This window comes from Electrophorus electricus, chromosome 20 (assembly GCF_013358815.1).
Source record: "Electrophorus electricus isolate fEleEle1 chromosome 20, fEleEle1.pri, whole genome shotgun sequence".
NCBI lineage: Eukaryota > Metazoa > Chordata > Actinopteri > Gymnotiformes > Gymnotidae > Electrophorus > Electrophorus electricus.
The window spans coordinates 1,895,258-1,913,457 of record NC_049554.1 but is presented as its reverse complement, the minus strand read 5'-3'; the positions used below and the strand labels follow the sequence as shown (position 1 = coordinate 1,913,457).

The following is an 18,200-nucleotide window of genomic DNA, read 5'->3' as shown; positions in this document are numbered from 1 at the left end:
GAAGCAGTGCGCTTGTGCCTATATGGAGAGAAATTCGTGCCAAATTGAAATGTCGTCATAACAGTGGAGAAAGGTGAAATGAAAGGCATACATGACATTACTTTTCAATAGCAGCATGCTGACTGAGTGGTAGAATGAAAAGCAAAGCCTCTAGTATATTGTTTTTATATCATCTGACCACTTTATTGAAAAAACAGTACATGCATGAATTTGGGTTAGAACTGAATACAATGCAACTTGAAATGTAATCAAGTGGAATGCAATGCACACATAAGATTGTGTTTAGACAGTGTAATGAGAGAAAATGTGCCAAAATGAATATGAAAAAAATGAAATGCCGAATTGTGTCAATGCAGACCACCTTGAAATGTAATCAACTCATAACACTGTTGCATTCCACTGTATGCTGCTGTGAACATGCCAAAACAAAACACAATACATATTGTTGCATTTCAGTCAAGAACAGTGTGGTAGCTACTTGTGCCACAATAAAATGCAATTCTTGTCCATTCGCAGCCTGCTTCTGAATTTGGGGCATAGCCCATGGTATGGGGCCATAACGGCCACAAGTAGTTTTGATGGTCATGGATTACCAAATCTTATCTCTTGGAATATTCAGTTTGCATCGATGTGACCCATTTTTCGCTATTTTGTATTGCAGAAATGTCAAAAATAAACTGACTGGGAGATCTATTGCAAGACTCTTAATGTCCAAGAAACTGAGGGCACATCAAATGTCACTCATGCAGGAAGCAACGAGGGTGCCTTAATCTTCATCTTCCACCGCCAAATCGGCAGTGGGCCATGATTGGACAATGATTACCTTTTACTATGGCACAAATACCATATTGTTCTTGACTGAAATGCAATAGATGCTTTGCCTTTCATTCTGGCATTTATTCTTCATGTTGCTATTGAAAAGTAATGTAATGTGTATTGCATTTCACCTTTTTCCACTGTTTTGATTGTATTTAATCTCCATATCTGCAGGCTGTGGAAATTAATTAATCAATTTTGTCAATTTGTAATAAAAACACTTATTGAGTTCATATTTTGTCTGCTTTTGGATTTGTGGTGTTTAATGTTTGTTATGGGGTTGTTGGTAAATACACTGAAAATGTGGCCTATCTATACAGAATCTATATAGCTGACAGTGTCTGTAGAATAATCTTGGTACATTTTCAATTTAACAATGCAGGATGTGATTAAAGATGGACACTAACAGTATTCACATGTGGTAAGACTATGCTAGTTTTGCTGCAATTATGTTATAAAAGAACCAGAAGGGTTTTGGTATCAAAACTGGAAAAGTATAATTAAAGTTTAAACACCAGACCATTAACACAAGTGCTACTGATACCCGTAAATGAACATTAAAATAAATTGCGCTACACCAGAAATGTATGACATTTTGTTTTCCGTCGCTGGGTGGCGGTAACTTGTTGAATTCGACCCCGCTGACAGTAAACTGAAGAGAAGAAGAAAGCGTTCTCTCGCTAATTTTGGATTCTCACGCTAAAATGGCCAAATTTGAGTTTTTAAGTGCATTTTTCACTGAGCGGTTATTAGCAGTGGCTGGAGAAATCTTCCAAGTAGTTAAGGACACCATTGCCGAGTACCAGGAAGAAATCGATCGTGCCAAACAAGAAAAGCATCACCTGAAGAAAGTGCTTCTGGAAACGCTGAGCAGCGCTGGAGCGGGTAAAGCTGGCAAAGCTGCGACGTTTATTGTTAACTCTTAAGTTGAACAGCACGAAGCACTTTTTGCATTTACAGACATTTAGCTACCTAACGAATTTTAGCTAAAGGAAACAGTTATCCAGTATGCTATCTTTAGTCATGTGGTTTGTAAATTATAGTTATTCTCCACACATTCCTTACAGATCATCACAGGAACAGTCGAGCAGTACATGAAGCAGCAAACCTAAGTCAAGGACCACTGGATTCGGAGTCCTCAGTAATTAACGTAAAGGTGGAGTTTTGCACCTTGCAGCAGGATTCTGAGTCACAGGAGCTATTCAATGATCCACTGTCACGCACTTCTCCCTCTACGTGCTCTAACGGGGCACCATACCGCTGGCCAGTGAAGACTGTACACGATAAAGAAGACGATGGTGATCCTTATAACAATTCAGGAGTTACAGTCAAATTGGAGCCATTGGACTCACAGGACATCTGTTCTGATGACCCAGCCTGTAAAATGCAAGGTGAAGGCACACCTGAGAATCATTTAGTAGGTTTAACAGATGGTCAAGGTCCCTCTTCTCGGTGTAACATGGAATCAGACGGTTTTTCTCAAGCCAAAACTCATTTGCAAAATCAGCCCCCTGAAAGAGCTTTTGTCTGTGAGTATTGTGGAAAACCTTTCAGGAACCGTGGCCAGTTGAAACAACATAGAGCAGTCCATCAGAAAGAGAGGCCAAGACCATATTGTTGTGACTTTTGTGGAAAGTGCTACAGTTATGCACAAGTGCTTGAAGTACACCGCAGGACTCACACAGGAGAGAGACCGTTTCACTGTAAATTCTGTGGGAGACGTTTTAATCAGAAAGGTCATTTGAAGGACCATGAGAGAATTCACACTGGTGAAAAGCCTTTTATCTGTCCAGTTTGTGGAAAATGTTTTATTCAGTCAAGTCAAGTCAGGAAACACATTCGTAATAATCATCAGGCTAAATAACAACAGTCAAAAGAGCTATAGTAGTGGATGACGGTTGATTTAAAAGGTGTCGATTCTTGTTTTGTTTACAAATATATGATCAGTCTGCAGTTTCTGTGCGAGGTTAAACTTTCTTGGAGGACTCATACTGGTGATAAACTTTCATGGAATTGTATGCATGTCTGCATAGTTATGTGGCAAATCAAGTGGTGTGCACTCTTTTCTGCATGTGCTGATACTTAATTGGACATTACAAGTAGTGCTTTATCTATCTACACTGGTGATCCTGTCACAAGGAAAAACTTATGTAGAGGTCCCTAAATAGTCAGAAAACAAAAGAGAAATTACAATGCTTCAATAAATTAATATACAGTAGACTGTAAGTTGAATCACTTTTCAAATCATTTAGATATCAAATGGAAGTATTTCACTTACATATTTTGTCCTGTGTAATCTTATGTCATCAGTTATAAAATAAAACATTCATGATTAATGATGATGCTTCTTCCCCACGTACTGAACCATATTTTCTACTTTATCTTTGGGACCTTCTGATGTGTCAGTGAAAAAAGTATAGTGGTAGCTCAGTATTTGACTAGTGTCAGGTAAATTCCATAAGTATGAATATATCAGTGTTGCCAAATGGACAGGAATCCCTCAATTTTTGTATGAATTTGAAGCTAGAACAACAAAAATATTACATTTTTTAACTATTTAACTATTTAATCGTTGGAAATGGGATGAGCTAAATAAGGGAAAATGTACTTTTTTTTCTTAATTTCGGTTACCAGGTTGAAAGATATATTCGTAAATAAGTTCAATCAAGCTGAGTGGAATTGTTATACAAAGTTGCTAAAACAAAACTATCAATGCATATTTTATTGATAATCAATGTACTAAATCTACTGATAAAATAACGGTACGGTTTTTAGGCACGTCATAATTTATTGCAGGATATACTGAAAAAATCACTACCTTCTAAAAATATGTTTTTAAGGGTTTGCTTAAGTGGTCAGTGCTGTACACCTACGTTTCCAGCAGGTGGCAGTGCGCTTTTAAGTCGCTGTACTGCGGTTGCGCAGAAGAAGAATCCGTTGAGGACTTGGTGTCTGGTGCTAAGTATCGTCGGATTTTTTATTTTATTTTTTTTTTATACAAGAATGACTAAAATGGAGTACTTGAATTCTTTTTTCGTTAACCGATTGATGGCGGCTGCTGGGGAGATATTCGACGCAGTTAAAGACGCGGTATCTGGGTACCAGCAAGAGGTTGAGCGAACTAAACAAGAAAACCGTCGTCTTATGCGCATGCTGGCTGAAATGAAGGCCGTTAGCATGGAGACGAGCCCAGCAGGTAGCTGAAGCTTTACAAAACTGCTGCATAACCGTGTAAAACGTTTAAAGCTTTGGCTTCCCCTGCCCCCTTTGTCTCGGTAACGTTTATCGGGGCTAGCTGGCCAACATGAACGCTGTAAAAGGGCCAAATCTTGCTAACTAACTTGTGTAGCCAGCAAGCTAATAGCTCGAGCGTTCGGTGGAGGTTATTTACATTTATGTTGTTTATTCTTGGTTATTCCTGGCTGGCTCGCGAACTAGCCCGTGGTGTGTGAGTTTGAGGCGTGTTAGGCTAACGTTAGTGTCAGTACACTTGCTAGTTATCTAGCTAATAACAAAGTTCTTAGCAGAATAAGAATGAGAATAAAAGTGTTCGGTGAGCTCGGTATCTTCACAGAAAACTAATGCATTTAATTTGCCTGGCTGGAGGTACCCGGACAACCGGCGAGGCAACCTCATAGCCTTTAATGTGCGAGCTCTCTAGCTAATTTCAGTGTCATTCGTCTAGAGTCAAAATCTCCTAAAATAAGTTGCATCCTCTCGATAGAATATTTCACTGAGATTTGTGGATACGAGCATATCATAACTGTAAAAATCACTTGAACTGTCGTCTTTTTCTTTGTCTCTTCTCTCTACTCAAGGTATCGGTCCTTTCCCCTCTTTCACTTGTGTTCTGTGTTTACCTTAAGATGTACACGCAAGTGATGCTGATGGAGTCGTTTCTGAGAATCAGAACTTCAATCAAGGTCCACTGGTCTCAGATCCCTCACTAATACAGCTGGAGCTTGCCACGATGAAGCAAGAAGCTGACACACAACTGAATGAAGTACCTACAAGGATTTCTCCCTGTGCAAAGAGTGCCCATGGTGAGGACTTAAAGTGTTTCTCAGTTAAAGCAGCTGTTCAGAAAAAGGAGGATGATGGCTTGCACACGAACAAAATGATCACAGTCAAATTAGAATGTTGTGGCTCCCAACTCGTCTGCCCTGATGCCTCAGCTGCAGTGCAGAATGTTGGCCCGAGTGGAGAGCCTGTCAGAAATGTAGAAGTGACTCAGGGCCCCTGTCTTTGTCCTCATTGTGAGGAAACATTTGATGACTTGACTTGTCTCACATTACATCTGCAGAATCATACAGATGGACTGTTTGATTGTAAGGTTTGTGGTAAGCCTTTCACAGATTGTAACTGCTTAACGACGCACAAAAAGGTTTTACTCAAACAGGGTAGACTGTACCGCTGTAAGCTGTGCGGGAAATCATTTAGGTACCCAAAATCACTTACTGTCCATCTTAGAACTCATACAGGAGAGAAACCATATTGCTGCAAGTTCTGTGGGAAGGGCTTCAGTCAGAAAGGTCACTGTAATGAACACGAGAGAATCCACACTGGAGAAAAACCATATACTTGTCCATTGTGTGGGAAGGGCTTTGTTCAGTCAACTCCCCTCAAGTCACACATTCGCAATCATCATCGTGATCAACTGCAATTATTAGAGGGACAGAAAACTGAAAAAGCTAAAATAAGGGAGCTCGTAAAAAAAGGGGACCTATTCAGTTGAAATAAAGCACTTCTCTCCAAATTTACAGTGAGCCACTTGCAGGTCTGTAGACAAGCAGTTGGCATCCCTATTCAGTGGTTCTGTTATTTGTCAGGAAAAAAAGGACATGTTTGCATTATAATGACATCATCACTAAAAGCAACAAATATTGGATGTGAATGATGGATGTGAATGTCCAGTGTTATAAATGATTATACCAGGAAGGCAAAGTTTATTTTTTCTCAATACATTTAGTATATATTTAAAGCAAATTAGTATTTATTGAAGGTTTGAATCAGAGTAATTGTAATAGAATAAAACCATTTGTCCAAGTGTTTAAGCATGCATTCTTTTTTTTAGGTTGCAGTGGTATATATTTAATGTCATGTAGCTTGAGAAGGTTCTTTGTCCTGTGTGTGTGTTGTTGTTGTTTTTTTTCTCTTTTTTTAAGACACATTTGGTAATTATTAGGAAATTTGTCCTCTTTTCTTTATTTTTCCAATTCCTTTAATTTAGAATGTGATTTCGTTTTCATTTTGTGTTGCTATTATTTTGTCCACCTCTTTAGACACACAGACTAGCCATGCAGATGGAGCTCTTGAACAGCAAATCCCCTGCCAGGGGCCACAGGATTCAAAATCTTCACTAATACAAGTGAAGCTGGAGCTTGCCACCATAGCAGAAGAAGAAAAGGTGCCCCACCAGCAGTTGAGTGTAGGAAAACATGCTTATGATCAGGACGCAGTGGAGTCAGGGACATTCACTACTTTGGACACAGATGAAAGAAATGGTTGTGATTTACATGCAAATCCCTTTATCTCACTACAATCAGAGCCATGTGACTCTGAAGCTAGACATTACGATAACAAAGACTTATCCGCAGCTGTGATCCAAAGTTTGCAAAGAAAGCATTTGAATACTATGAACGGTAAACAAATATATGAGAAACTGTCCAGTGTGCCAGAGCATTCACAAAACCATTTATCTAAAAAAATGTTCGGCTGCGATGAGACGTTCGGAAGTGCTTCATCAACAAATAAACACGTGACTGCATGGCAAGAGGAAAAGGTGTATCGCTGTGACTTGTGTGGGAAGTGTTATGCTTGTGCACGCATACTCAAAGCTCACCTTAAAGCTCATACTACAGAGAGACCCTTTCACTGCAGCGTTTGTGGAAAAACATTCAAACTGAAGAATCATTTAAAGGACCACGAGAGGACTCATACTGGTGATAAACGGTATAGCTGCTCGGCATGTGGAATGAGCTTCATTTGGACGAATCAGGTCAAGGTGCACATTCAGAATCATCACAGAGGTCAGTCAGCTACAGTTATTAGCAAGTCTGTGAAAAAAAGGGGTACGCGCAATATTTTTTAGTGCTTACTTAGTCTGTACTAGGGATTCTGAATCTGTCCTGTTGGGCCTACTAAATATGTACGCTCCTTTTTACTGTCTGAAATTTCATGGTTTTAAGTCATGCTCTGTCCTTTGCCAAGTTCCTGGTCATGGACTTTACTGTCAGATGCGGGACTGCTTTTGTTTCATGTTTTGATTATTTTGGCTGGCCAATACATTTGCACATGATAATTGCATAACTAATAAAAACTAATAATAAAACGTATAGTAACCTGTTGTATAGTATCTATTTTGTTTTAACTGTCATGTATTATGTGTAATTTACGTGGTTGTCTCCGTATTCTGACGGCGTAGATTGTGAAAATATAGAAATCCCTGTAGGTGGCGGTAATGGAAGAAATCGACGTTTTCTAAACGCAAAAAAAAAAAGAAAAAATCAAGTTTGGCGGCGTGAGCGTGCGGCATGGCTGCGCTTGAAGCGTTTCACTCCTTCCTCAATAATCGCTTCACCAGCATCGCTGGAGACATTCTTCAGTTTGTGCAGACAATCCTGCTGGAGCAACAGGATGAGATCAAACGCACCAAAGAGGAAAATCGTAATCTGAGGAGCATGTTGGCGGAAGCTAGCGCCAACAAAGGAGACTCGGGAACGGGTAATGCTAGATGTCTTATCTTATCTTAGCTGTTTCGGGCTAAAAACAGAACGAGCTCCTTTTCAGTGCCAGTTGTGTTACAGATTTTAGTTACTGGTTTTAATTAGCCGGGCAAACTTTGGTTAACTCTGACAAAAGAAGCCCGCATATCTCGCAGCGTTGGATTTATTTTTCGCTTGTGGCTTGCTAGGATAGCTAGTCAGCCAGCTGTCTGAGGTGGGCTAGCTAGTCTGTCCTGGTCTGTACTGCCAGCCTGTTGTGGGGACTGTCGGCTGGGGAGAAGACAGAAGGTGAAGGTGTTTATTGAAGCTGTAGCAGTGAGTGTGGCAGCCTGCCGAACAATGTAAAACACTGGATGAGTTGCCTTATACCCACAGGGCTGCAATGCAAGTGCCAGCAATAGCTAAAGTGCTTTTGGGATGCTGGATAAGAGAAGTCACATTTGGGGGGAGTGTTGGTGCCCGGTCATCTTCCGTGTCCCTTAGAGGTCTCGGACAGACGTTTCAGTTTGGACATCATTTGGGGTTCAGCTCGTCCGTGCTTAGCCCTGCGAAATCACAGTTGATTGATTTAAATTATTATTATTTTTTAAATGTATGTTTTTTTTTCATCCATTTTAGATGCACAGACCAGCCATCCAGAAGGACCTGCTCTTGGACAGCAGAACTCTGACTATGAGCCACATGACACTTCATTAATACGAGTGAAATTAGAGCTTAGCACACTTGAGCCAGATGATGATGAAGAGGCAGAGCTATTGCCAGAGGCACCGACACGACTCAACCCCTCCCCGAAGAAAATCGATGCTGAGAAGGTCACTCGGACCTTCCCTGCGATAACGAAGGACAATGAAGGCCTACAGATGAACTCTTATCTCACAATCAATTTGGTACCTTGTGATGCTCAGCGCACTCCTGACAACTTAAACTCAAATGCAATGAAAAATGAAAGCAGGAGTGGAGGTTGTGAGAGAGGGACAAAAGAAGGTACAGAAGATCATTACTGTCCCTATTGTAAGGAATCATTTAAAGAGTCGTCTTTGCTAGCATCACATTTGGTTATTCATGAAGGTGTGCCAATTCCTTTTTATTGCCAGATCTGTGGCAGGCATTTTAAAAATCGTGTGACCCTGAAGAACCATATGATTGTGCACCAAAAATTAAGACGTTTCCGCTGTCATTTTTGTGGTAAGGGCTTCCATCAAAAAGGCCATCTTAAGGAACATGAAAGAATCCACACAGGGGAGAAACCCTACGGCTGTTCAATCTGTGGCAAACGGTTCACTCAGTTCAATCACGTCAGGGTTCATGTTCGCAATCACCATCAGGATATAAGTGAGCCGTTAGAAAAGCCACAAAACAAAAGATGATCAGGGTCTTGCTTAATGTGGTATGACTTGCCATTCACATTATTTCAGAGTTCAAGGTGGCAAAACGATTTGGAGTTATTTAACAATCTTTGGTAGTGAAGTTTTCTTTATTAAAGATGTCTGTGCTGTGATGAGGCACTGAACTATTCATTTTTAATGTAGCAGGTCTAATGAAGGTTTTAACTGTGGATTAGAACAACAGTTTAAGATGGACTTCCATACTCATATATGTGTAATATTCCTGCCATTCATAGCTTGACATGTAGGGACATATTCATCCTGTGGGTTTGACTATAAAGACTAAGCGTTTTGCTAACATGGAAATGTTACTTCAGTACAGTTAAAGATTCTTTCAAAATCAGAAGTGAGTAAAATGAGATTTTATTATTTTTTTTTACAAATGTTTACTTGAGTTTCATGTTGTATAAGGAAGTATTGGTATAGATGTTATGCTAAGGAACCACTTCACTTGCAAAGTACTGACCAAAACACCTATAAAATGTCTTTGTTTAATTTAAAACCTCATATCAAACAAAACTGGAAACTGATCTACAATGATGGATAACAGGCTATTTGTTTAAATTTGAGATTATAAATGCTGTGATGACACAAACCTAATCCATTGTGAATAATGAATGATCTTTTTAATGCCTTGGGGTGCTATTTGTGGTAGTTTTGATATTCTGTACTTGCCATTGTAATCCGTAACTTTCACATTCAATTAAATATGATAATTGTACATCTTTGAATACTTAAAAAACAAATTACCATATGTATCTCTGCAATTAAATCTTTTTAATTAAAGAATACTGCAAGTTAGCTTTGGCACTCTTAGACCTTAGGCAATTTATTTCATCTTTACTGTAGCATATAAAGCATATTTAATTTAGTCTTACTATTATTTTTGAAATATGCAACTGGAAGTTTAGGTCATTTAATGGGGTAATTTAATAGGGCTTGTTTTGATTAAACTAGCTAACTTTTTTTAAAATTAAAAAAATCCTCTTTATACAGTTGGTTTCAAGTTTCAAGTTTGGTTTATTCGTCTAAGTAACGTTATTGTATGGATATGTAATTATCCGATCAAACCTTCTTACTCTGCGGCAAACCTAGTCGGGGAAAAAACTAACGTCAATTCAATTGACTTTACAGGCAGCAGCGATGTACAGGTGCCTGTCTAGGTTATTCACATACATAGGTCATGCATTCATTTTTTGCTGGTTTTCCTGACTTCAAGTTCGAGCTTTGCACTTTAAAGCAGGACTCATAGCCACAGCAGAAACTTGCACTGTTCATGGGAGCGCTATCTATCTGTGGTCCAGAACCACTTCCACACAGGTGAAGAACCCTGAATTTGAATGATTTATGTGCTCTGCCGCTAAGAAGCATTTGGTTACTATCTGATGAATTAATATAGGTTTGTTGGCAGCAAAGACATCACTAAAGTGTACAGAGATCAGGATGGGTAAGTAGCAGCTTAATCAGTGGAATCTTCTGAGAGACATAACAGGGCATCGGTCTTAAATGTAATGTTAGATCAAGTGAGAAGCTTTAGTGGATTAAAATACAGATGACCCAAAAAAACTAAAAGTGCACCTGCACTGTTGGTTAAAAAGTTGTTCTGTTAGTCTGATTTTGTCCCAGTAATCTAATGTTTCATGTGGAATGGGTGGTTCAAGATTATATTGGTGTTTGCTTTATTGTTGTGATGTTCTTTTTAACCATAGTCTGCTTAAACTGTATACCAAATGAAATACTGACCAGTTAAACACTGACACAATCCCTATGTGGATCAGGCATCTGTAATAATTTCAACAAGCTACTGTTGTAACTCAAGAGGGCAGCACCTTTTTAAAGTTTGGATTCCTTTCTCTGTCTCGCTTTCTGGAGTTTTTTTGTCTGTTTTTATCAATTATGTTAAAAATAGAAAGGGTCTTACTTAATGCCATCTCATCTAATGAACTGGTGGAGAAAGTAATAATATGCAGATTATAGTTTTCTGTCAGAGAACATTATCTGAGGGTCATGTTGTACAGTTCATGATGCCCAGGGTGGCAATCAGGATGTTTCACAGTGATGTTCCATTCTGTGGTTTTCTCCAATATTCTATCAGTTTTACAAAATCTACCATCATCCCTTTAAACATGAGAAAACTGTGATGCAATTAAAGCATTCCCCATTCCCCATGTATTACAAACACAATACATATCTGGGTACTAAATTCTCCCTCCCCCCCAGTTGTCAGAGATATTCAAACTTGATATCAATCAAGCTATTAAAACAATAAGTGACGAACTTCATCGATGGACAAATTGCCCCTTACACAGGTAAGAATAGCGCCAATTAAAATGATAAATTATTTTAGGTAATATTTTTCAATGATTCTGATGCAGCCCCCGCCAACCTGGTTTAAATCTTTGGCTGCCATCATAACTGGATTCTACTGGAAAAATAAAATCACCTAGAATCAAACTCAGCATTACAGAATTCAAAAGTCACACAGTGGCATTGAGGCCCCCAGTTGTTTCCATTATTATATTGCAAATAAACTACAATATGTAATAAAATGGATACAATCCAGTGTATAAGACAGAATATGGAGAGACATAAAAATAGCAGACCCACCATTTATCAGTCAAACAAATCAAAAACCTCCAAGTTTCAACAGTTTGACAGTGGTTAAAAAATTAATTCAAATACGCTAAACTTACCTACATCCAAATCAGAATTTATAAACATTCCTAATACAAAAACTATTATCCAAGCTATACAAAATAATAGCGAAATAAAATTGCATAATTACTCTCCCATCGAGACAATGGGAGGAAGATTTATTACTAGCCCCCGATGCCAAATTCTGGATTAAAATGTGTAATAATCATTACCACATGACAGCAACACTAACCTACAATGCATTCAGTACAAAATAATACATAGATTACATTATACTACACATTGGATGTTTAAAATTGGTTTCACAAGCTCAGCAATCTGTACATACTTTACTCCAAACACAGCTGACGATTACATTCACATCGTGTGGCAGAGCACACCTATCAAGCAATTTTGGCAATAAGTCATCACACACATGTCCCATGATTTAAATAACCCTATCCATCCAACACCATCTTTATGTCTCCTAGGAGACATATCAACCAATATGACAATAGTAAAAAAGGGGGTACTATATATAACATCAATAATTACAAAATAAAAAAAAAAGAAATCATGAATTGCAAAACAAAAATAATTAGTAGTGTCACCCAATAGAAAAATCTATTAAGAGACTACATATTGATGGAAAAACTCTCAGAATGAATGAATGAATAACAGAACCACTAATGTACATATACAGTACATGTACATATACAGTTGGACATACAGGTACTCACAGATATACATACATACATAGGTAAATACATACACACACATACATCATTCCCATAATGGTGCAGGTGGCTATTCTATATACATTTCGCATTTGTCTGTTTGTCTCTATCCGTCTTATTTTTTCCCTTTCTCCTATTCCCGTTTCCCCCATGTTATTTATGTCTGCTCATATGTTTTATACCGCCCTTATAGTTGGAAACAGTGTGAAGTTATAAGTAAATAATTAATAAACAATAAAGTTCTAAAGTTCCTCCGATGGGGGGAAATAAATTAATGTATTTACTTCTCCAGATTTCTAACTCTGAGAGAAAAAGACATCCTTTTACAAATTAAACGTCGTTGTGGAACTCTACTAGGTTTAATTCCAGGCGATTATTTTCAAGTTATAAATAATAATAAAAATAATAATGAAGTTCTAAAAGTTCCCAACGAGGTGGGGTGGTGGTAGCGGCCACAAATATTTAAATCTTCAATATATCACATGTAATTTACTGTAAAAAATATTTAGATTTGGTTTACATACGAGTTATATTTTTGAGGCCTACTAAATGTTTACTTGTGATACATTCATTAATTAGCACAGATAATATATATGCTCTTTATACTTGGATTTCTAACCTACATATTAAAAAAAGTAATTTATGTATTTATTTTTCCAGATTTAAAACTCTGAGAAGAGAGACGTCTTTTGCACCTCGTTTTGGAACTCTACTAGGTTTAATTCCAGGTGAGTATTTTTAACGTCAAAGAACATATGCCTTCTCCAAGGTAAACTGCTTTCATCCCATTACCTAACTTTAATGTTTTATGTTGCCTAGCATTAGGCTAAAGAAAATTAATGTTGCTACATTTATCAAACTAAGATAATTTATTTTAAGACATGCAGTAAATGATCCAGTGTGACCAGCATATGGACGATTTCTGGAAAATGCTTTAACTAGGTAATATTTTGAAATGTAAGGCGTTGTTAAAGCCTCTCATTCACACTATTAATGCTATCAGTTTAGATAATTAAATAAATAGTTAGCATTTAGATAATATTTAAAATTAAACATTGTTAAAAGAACTCTTATGTAACAACCAATTTGTCATGTATCTCTGTTCTAAAGCTAAAGTGTTCCTTTGATCGCTTTAGTCAGTCAACACTTGCCTGGCTCTGTTAAACTGCTGGTTCATTTAGGAAAACTGTTTTATAATTCGTGTAGTTTAGTTAAATTATTTAAGATTTTATTTTGTTCATTTACTACTTTTTACTACGATTTCCAGAAAGGTTCACTGATGTCCCTTACAAAGATGAATCCAAGTGCTTCATGTTATCCGATGGCCTCGTTGTACATGGGTGACCTTCATCCAGACGTTACTGAGGCCATGCTATACGAGAAACTGAGCCTTGCTGGCACAATTGTCTCCGTCCGGCTTTGCAGGGACATGATGACCAGTCACTCAGTTGGATATGCATACGCGAACTTTCAGGAGCCGGCAGATGCTGAGCGTGCTTTGAACACTATGAACTAACGTCATCAAAGGCAGGCCTATGTGCATTATGTGGTCCCACAGAGACTTGTCTCTGAGGAAGAGCGGAGTTGGCAACATCTTCCTCAAGAACCTGGACAAGTCTTTTGACAGTGGAGCTCTTTACGACACATTCTCCACCTTTGGAAACATCCTTTCCTGCAAGGTGGTGTGTGATGAGAATGGCTCTAAGGGCTGTGGCTTTGTGCACTTTGAGACCGGCGAGGCTGCGAAGAAAGTCATTGGGAAATAAACGGCATGTTGCTCAATGACCACAAAGTGTTCATTGGCCACTTCAAGTCTCGCAAGGAGCGTAAGGCTGAGATGGGGCCCAGGGCCAAGGAGTTCACCAGTGTGTACATCAAGAACTTTGACGAGGACATGGATGACAACAAGCTGAATGAGATCTTCAGCAAGTTCGGCTCAATGCTGAGCATTCGCATCATAACAGACAAGAGCGGCAAGTCCAAGGGCTTTGGCTTTGTGAGCTTCGAGAGGCACGAGGATGCCTAAAGGGAGGAGATGGACGGGAAGGTGTATGTGGGTCATGTCCAGAAGAAAGGCAAGAGGCAAACAAAATGAAGCAGGACGACACGACTCGCTACCAGGGAGCGAACCTGTACGTAAAACTCCTAGATGATGTGCTGGACAACGAGCATCTACGTCGGGAGTTCGAGGACGACCACTCCAAAGGGTTTGGCTTCGTGTGTTTCTCCTCGCCGGAGGAGGCCACCGAGGCAGTAAAGGAGATGAATGGGTGCATCGTAGGCACCAAGCCGCTGTACGTGGCCCTGGCGCAGCGCAAGGAGGAGCGGTAGGCCCACCTCACCCACCAGTACATGCAGCGCATGGCCAGCGTGAATGCCGTGCCCAACGCAGTGCTCAACCCCTACCAGCCGCCCCGCTCTCCGGCTACTTCGTGGAAGCTGTTCCACAGGCTCAGAACTGGGCTGCCTACTACACGAGTAGCCAACCAACACAGCTCCATTCCACCCCCTTGGGCCACACAGAACGTCCACCCACAGCATTCCCAGAACATGCTGAGTGCCATCAGGTCCACCGCACCCAAATCACTGGGCCAGGAACCTCTCAGTGCCTCCATGCTGGCTGCGGAACCTCCACAGGAGCAGAAGCAGATGCTGGGTGATCGTCTGTTCCCCAAGATCCAGAACATGCACCCCACCCTTGCAGGGAAAATCACGGGCATGTTCCTAGAGATTGACAACTCGGAGCTACTGCATACGCTGGAGTCTCCTGAGTCTCTCTAAGGCGGATGAAGCAGTCGCTGTGCTCCAGGCCCACCAGGCGAAGGAAGCCACTCAAAAATCTGTAACCAGTGTTGCGGGTCCCATGGAAGAATAAGTAAACCTGCAAGTCAGCTTCACCAAGGCAATAAAAGAAAAAAAAAAATTACATATAAAAAATAATATTATTAATATATCTTACACTGAGGTCTCCTGAAGCTTAACAGGTCCAGAGAGCTCTCATGCAGTTTCTGTAATTGCATAATATATGGATGGTTTTTAACTGAATAACATCTGCACTTGAAAAATACGTGAATATAAAGGAACAAAAATAAATGAACAAACTAACCTCTCAGAAACAAATAAACAAAAAGAACAAAATGAACAAAAACACTTGATAAAGCGCATCCCTCATTTCCACTTGCTCCTCTTTATCAGAACCCATCCACTGCATTCATGAGACTGCTGAACACGTAGGCCTTACCTCCGAAACTGAGGCACAAAGGACAAGCCCTCAGACGAATCATTTGTTCGGGCCATACAGGGATACGTGGACCCGGGCTGCCACGAGGAGCTCAAGCCAGTACCGCGGCAGTGCCTGCCTTAGGTCGTCCCAGTGTACACCCAGGATCCTACCCGTCCTCGGTCACGTTTCCTCGGCTGACCATCGTCACTCACTCACTCATCACTCAGGTGATGTCAGCCCGGTGCCTAGATCTTCCATACCAGTTTGCCCACCAAGAAAGCACTCTCCCTTCCAGACCATCCACCAGTCACTAATGACATGCACACAGTGCCATCAAAGGTATCAAGACCTCTGCCAATCTGAAATAGATATTCAGATGCAGGTGTGATGTAGCAGGGTATCTGTGCATCATAAACTGAGGGCATCACTAGACCTTGATAAGCAACAAACATCTGAGGTGATACTGATTTATCAACCGCTCTCACAATTAGACCTCTGATACACAGAATAACACAACTGCATATTGCAAATAGTGCTATCCCCAATCCTTATACCTTATCGTCAAAGCTACCCAATACCGTACACGCATATGAACAGGATGAATATACTGTGCTTTTTAATCCAACCTCAGGGATAGAAGCCATATAGAAAAGGGAATCGGTAATCAATGTCCATCCCACTACCAAAGTTACATACAACTCGTCATGACCACATATCCAAACATCTTGTACTCTCACCCCACCACCCCTCAATGCAGTATGAGGATGGTCAGGTTGTTGTATAATAGTTACCACTAGTAATAAAATAACAAGAAGCCCAAACCTATGAGACATAGTCAGGAATATGTCTAACAATCACACAAAGACGAATTTTTATACAGTTTTCAGAAGTGATTATGTGATTGCCACACTATCTCTACATACTGGTGTTTGAAAGCTCCACCACTATGTCCAAACATACATTATTCAATATACGCAAACTGAGATCCATCATTATGCAAATTGAAGCTTGACACCATTATTTCCCATTGGAAGGTTTTCCTTTTTTTAAAACAATGATCTCAACTCACACCACCAAACACCTGCAAGATAAATTTGTAGGTCTGAATCACCCTGCCCTTGTAGTAAGATAACGAACCTTACTTAGCCACAGATCTTTCAAAACAGAGATCTTTCCCAATAATAATGCACTTACAGACCCAAAAATGCCTCTGACCTTAAGATACCCCAGAAACATTATTCATCTTTATGCTTTCAAACGCAGTCTTGCACCAATCTGTACCTGTTAGAGAGCTTCAAAGCCTATTATAATTAGATCACTTTATGAAAATACAGAATAACGTTTGGCCTTTCCTTTACCCCAAAACATTTTATTACCTCGGGTGGAACAGTGTGTATAGATCTAGACCTCTTTAGCTGTAACTTAGAACCCCCAGTGACCTCTGTATGCGTATCAATAGCTGTATGAGGTCTTCTGAAAAATCTGTGGAGGACTCGATGAATAATTGACAATGGAAGAGGGGTATATCAGATTCACCCCTTCTGCCTCGGTGTGACAAATTAACACACTGCATAAATTTTTAGAAATAAAGCAGTCCTTTAACTGGTAAGACACACTCCAGAAAAGACTACAATTCAAAAGACTACCTGGTAACAATTCATTCATTATATGAACTGTTTTTTGTGTCCTTATATCTACAAATGAGAAGTAATGAAAAACTTAAATGATAGTTATATAAATTACATAAAATGTATAAAAGTTCACAAATAAGAAACAACCTTGGTTGGCACTTTACTCCACAGATTCAAGGAACTCGTGAAAGTTGGAAGTTATAGAAACACATAGTACAGAATTATAGACTGACTGATGTGTGAGCAGAAAGATCACCATGATGTTCTCATATCTAAAGCACTCAAAGCATTGATGTTATGTAAATGAACTGAGATTTGATTGGTTCAATTTAAGTAAACAGATTCACCTACTTTGAAGTTAAAGTTTTTCTCAAAAGGTTAGAATTAGTTGACTATATACTATCGTGTTCTGTAATAGAAAATATAAACATTTATATCCAAAGTATTACACGATAAAAATCAATTCAAGACTAACCGCTAATGACCACTAGATGGGGCCAGATACTAAGAAACAAATGAGTGCAGCTCCTACGTCAATACTACGCTGAAGAAAAAACACCGCCATATTTGTAGTTCCACAATGTGAAACGGCGTAATTTTGTATACCAATGAATATACACCTTGAATGCCTTGAAAACCACGAGAATAAGAATAGCTGTATGATTTACATAATCACAAATATATTATATGTACATACGTCTACATTTCAGTGGATCCAAATGTTTCACGTACTTATAACCGCAATTCTATGATACAGCGGTCATATCAGAGATTTACCAATAATCATCAGAATATAGACATTTAACAGCTTTTCACAATAACCTTTCCTAGCTAGCTCGCAAAGAATAATTACGTTAGCTTGTAGCAGTACAGAATACGTGCTGATTGTTGATAAAAATACAATTAGCCAAGTTATAAAACGCAACAGGGGTAGATTACCAACCAGCTAATTCAGAAATAAATACATCCTTAAAATAACATTATCTAACACTAGTTTAGCTAATACTTGGGGATAAAGAGAGACTCACCAGCGGATTTCACGTATTCAT

General features: G+C 39.3%; 2 protein-coding genes and 1 pseudogene across 5 annotated transcripts; all 3 read left to right on the top strand.

The window, feature by feature from the left end:
• Positions 1 to 1,483: 1,483 nt before the first annotated feature.
• On the top strand, positions 1,484 to 3,166 carry LOC118240392 (zinc finger protein 420-like). Its single transcript, XM_035520631.1, has 2 exons — positions 1,484 to 1,701; positions 1,884 to 3,166. Exons 1-2 carry the CDS (start codon positions 1,521 to 1,523, stop codon positions 2,678 to 2,680), a joined length of 978 nt encoding a protein of 325 aa, XP_035376524.1. The 5' UTR covers positions 1,484 to 1,520; the 3' UTR covers positions 2,681 to 3,166.
• A 583-nt stretch (positions 3,167 to 3,749) lies between these two features.
• On the top strand, positions 3,750 to 9,526 carry LOC113579165 (zinc finger protein 2 homolog). Of its 4 annotated transcripts, none has more exons than XM_035520629.1 (3): positions 3,750 to 4,012; positions 4,683 to 4,859; positions 8,160 to 9,526. In XM_035520629.1, exons 1-3 carry the CDS (start codon positions 3,820 to 3,822, stop codon positions 8,906 to 8,908), a joined length of 1,119 nt encoding a protein of 372 aa, XP_035376522.1. In that variant the 5' UTR covers positions 3,750 to 3,819; the 3' UTR covers positions 8,909 to 9,526. The 4 variants fall into 4 exon arrangements, with proteins under 4 accessions (XP_035376522.1, XP_026868716.2, XP_035376523.1 ...); XM_027012915.2 differs by lacking the exon at positions 8,160 to 9,526 and adding an exon at positions 6,099 to 7,147; XM_035520630.1 differs by lacking the exon at positions 8,160 to 9,526 and having other exon boundaries at positions 4,683 to 7,147.
• Positions 9,527 to 13,591: 4,065 nt separating this feature from the next.
• On the top strand, positions 13,592 to 15,172 carry LOC113579155 (annotated as a pseudogene).
• The last annotated feature ends 3,028 nt before the right edge of the window (positions 15,173 to 18,200 follow it).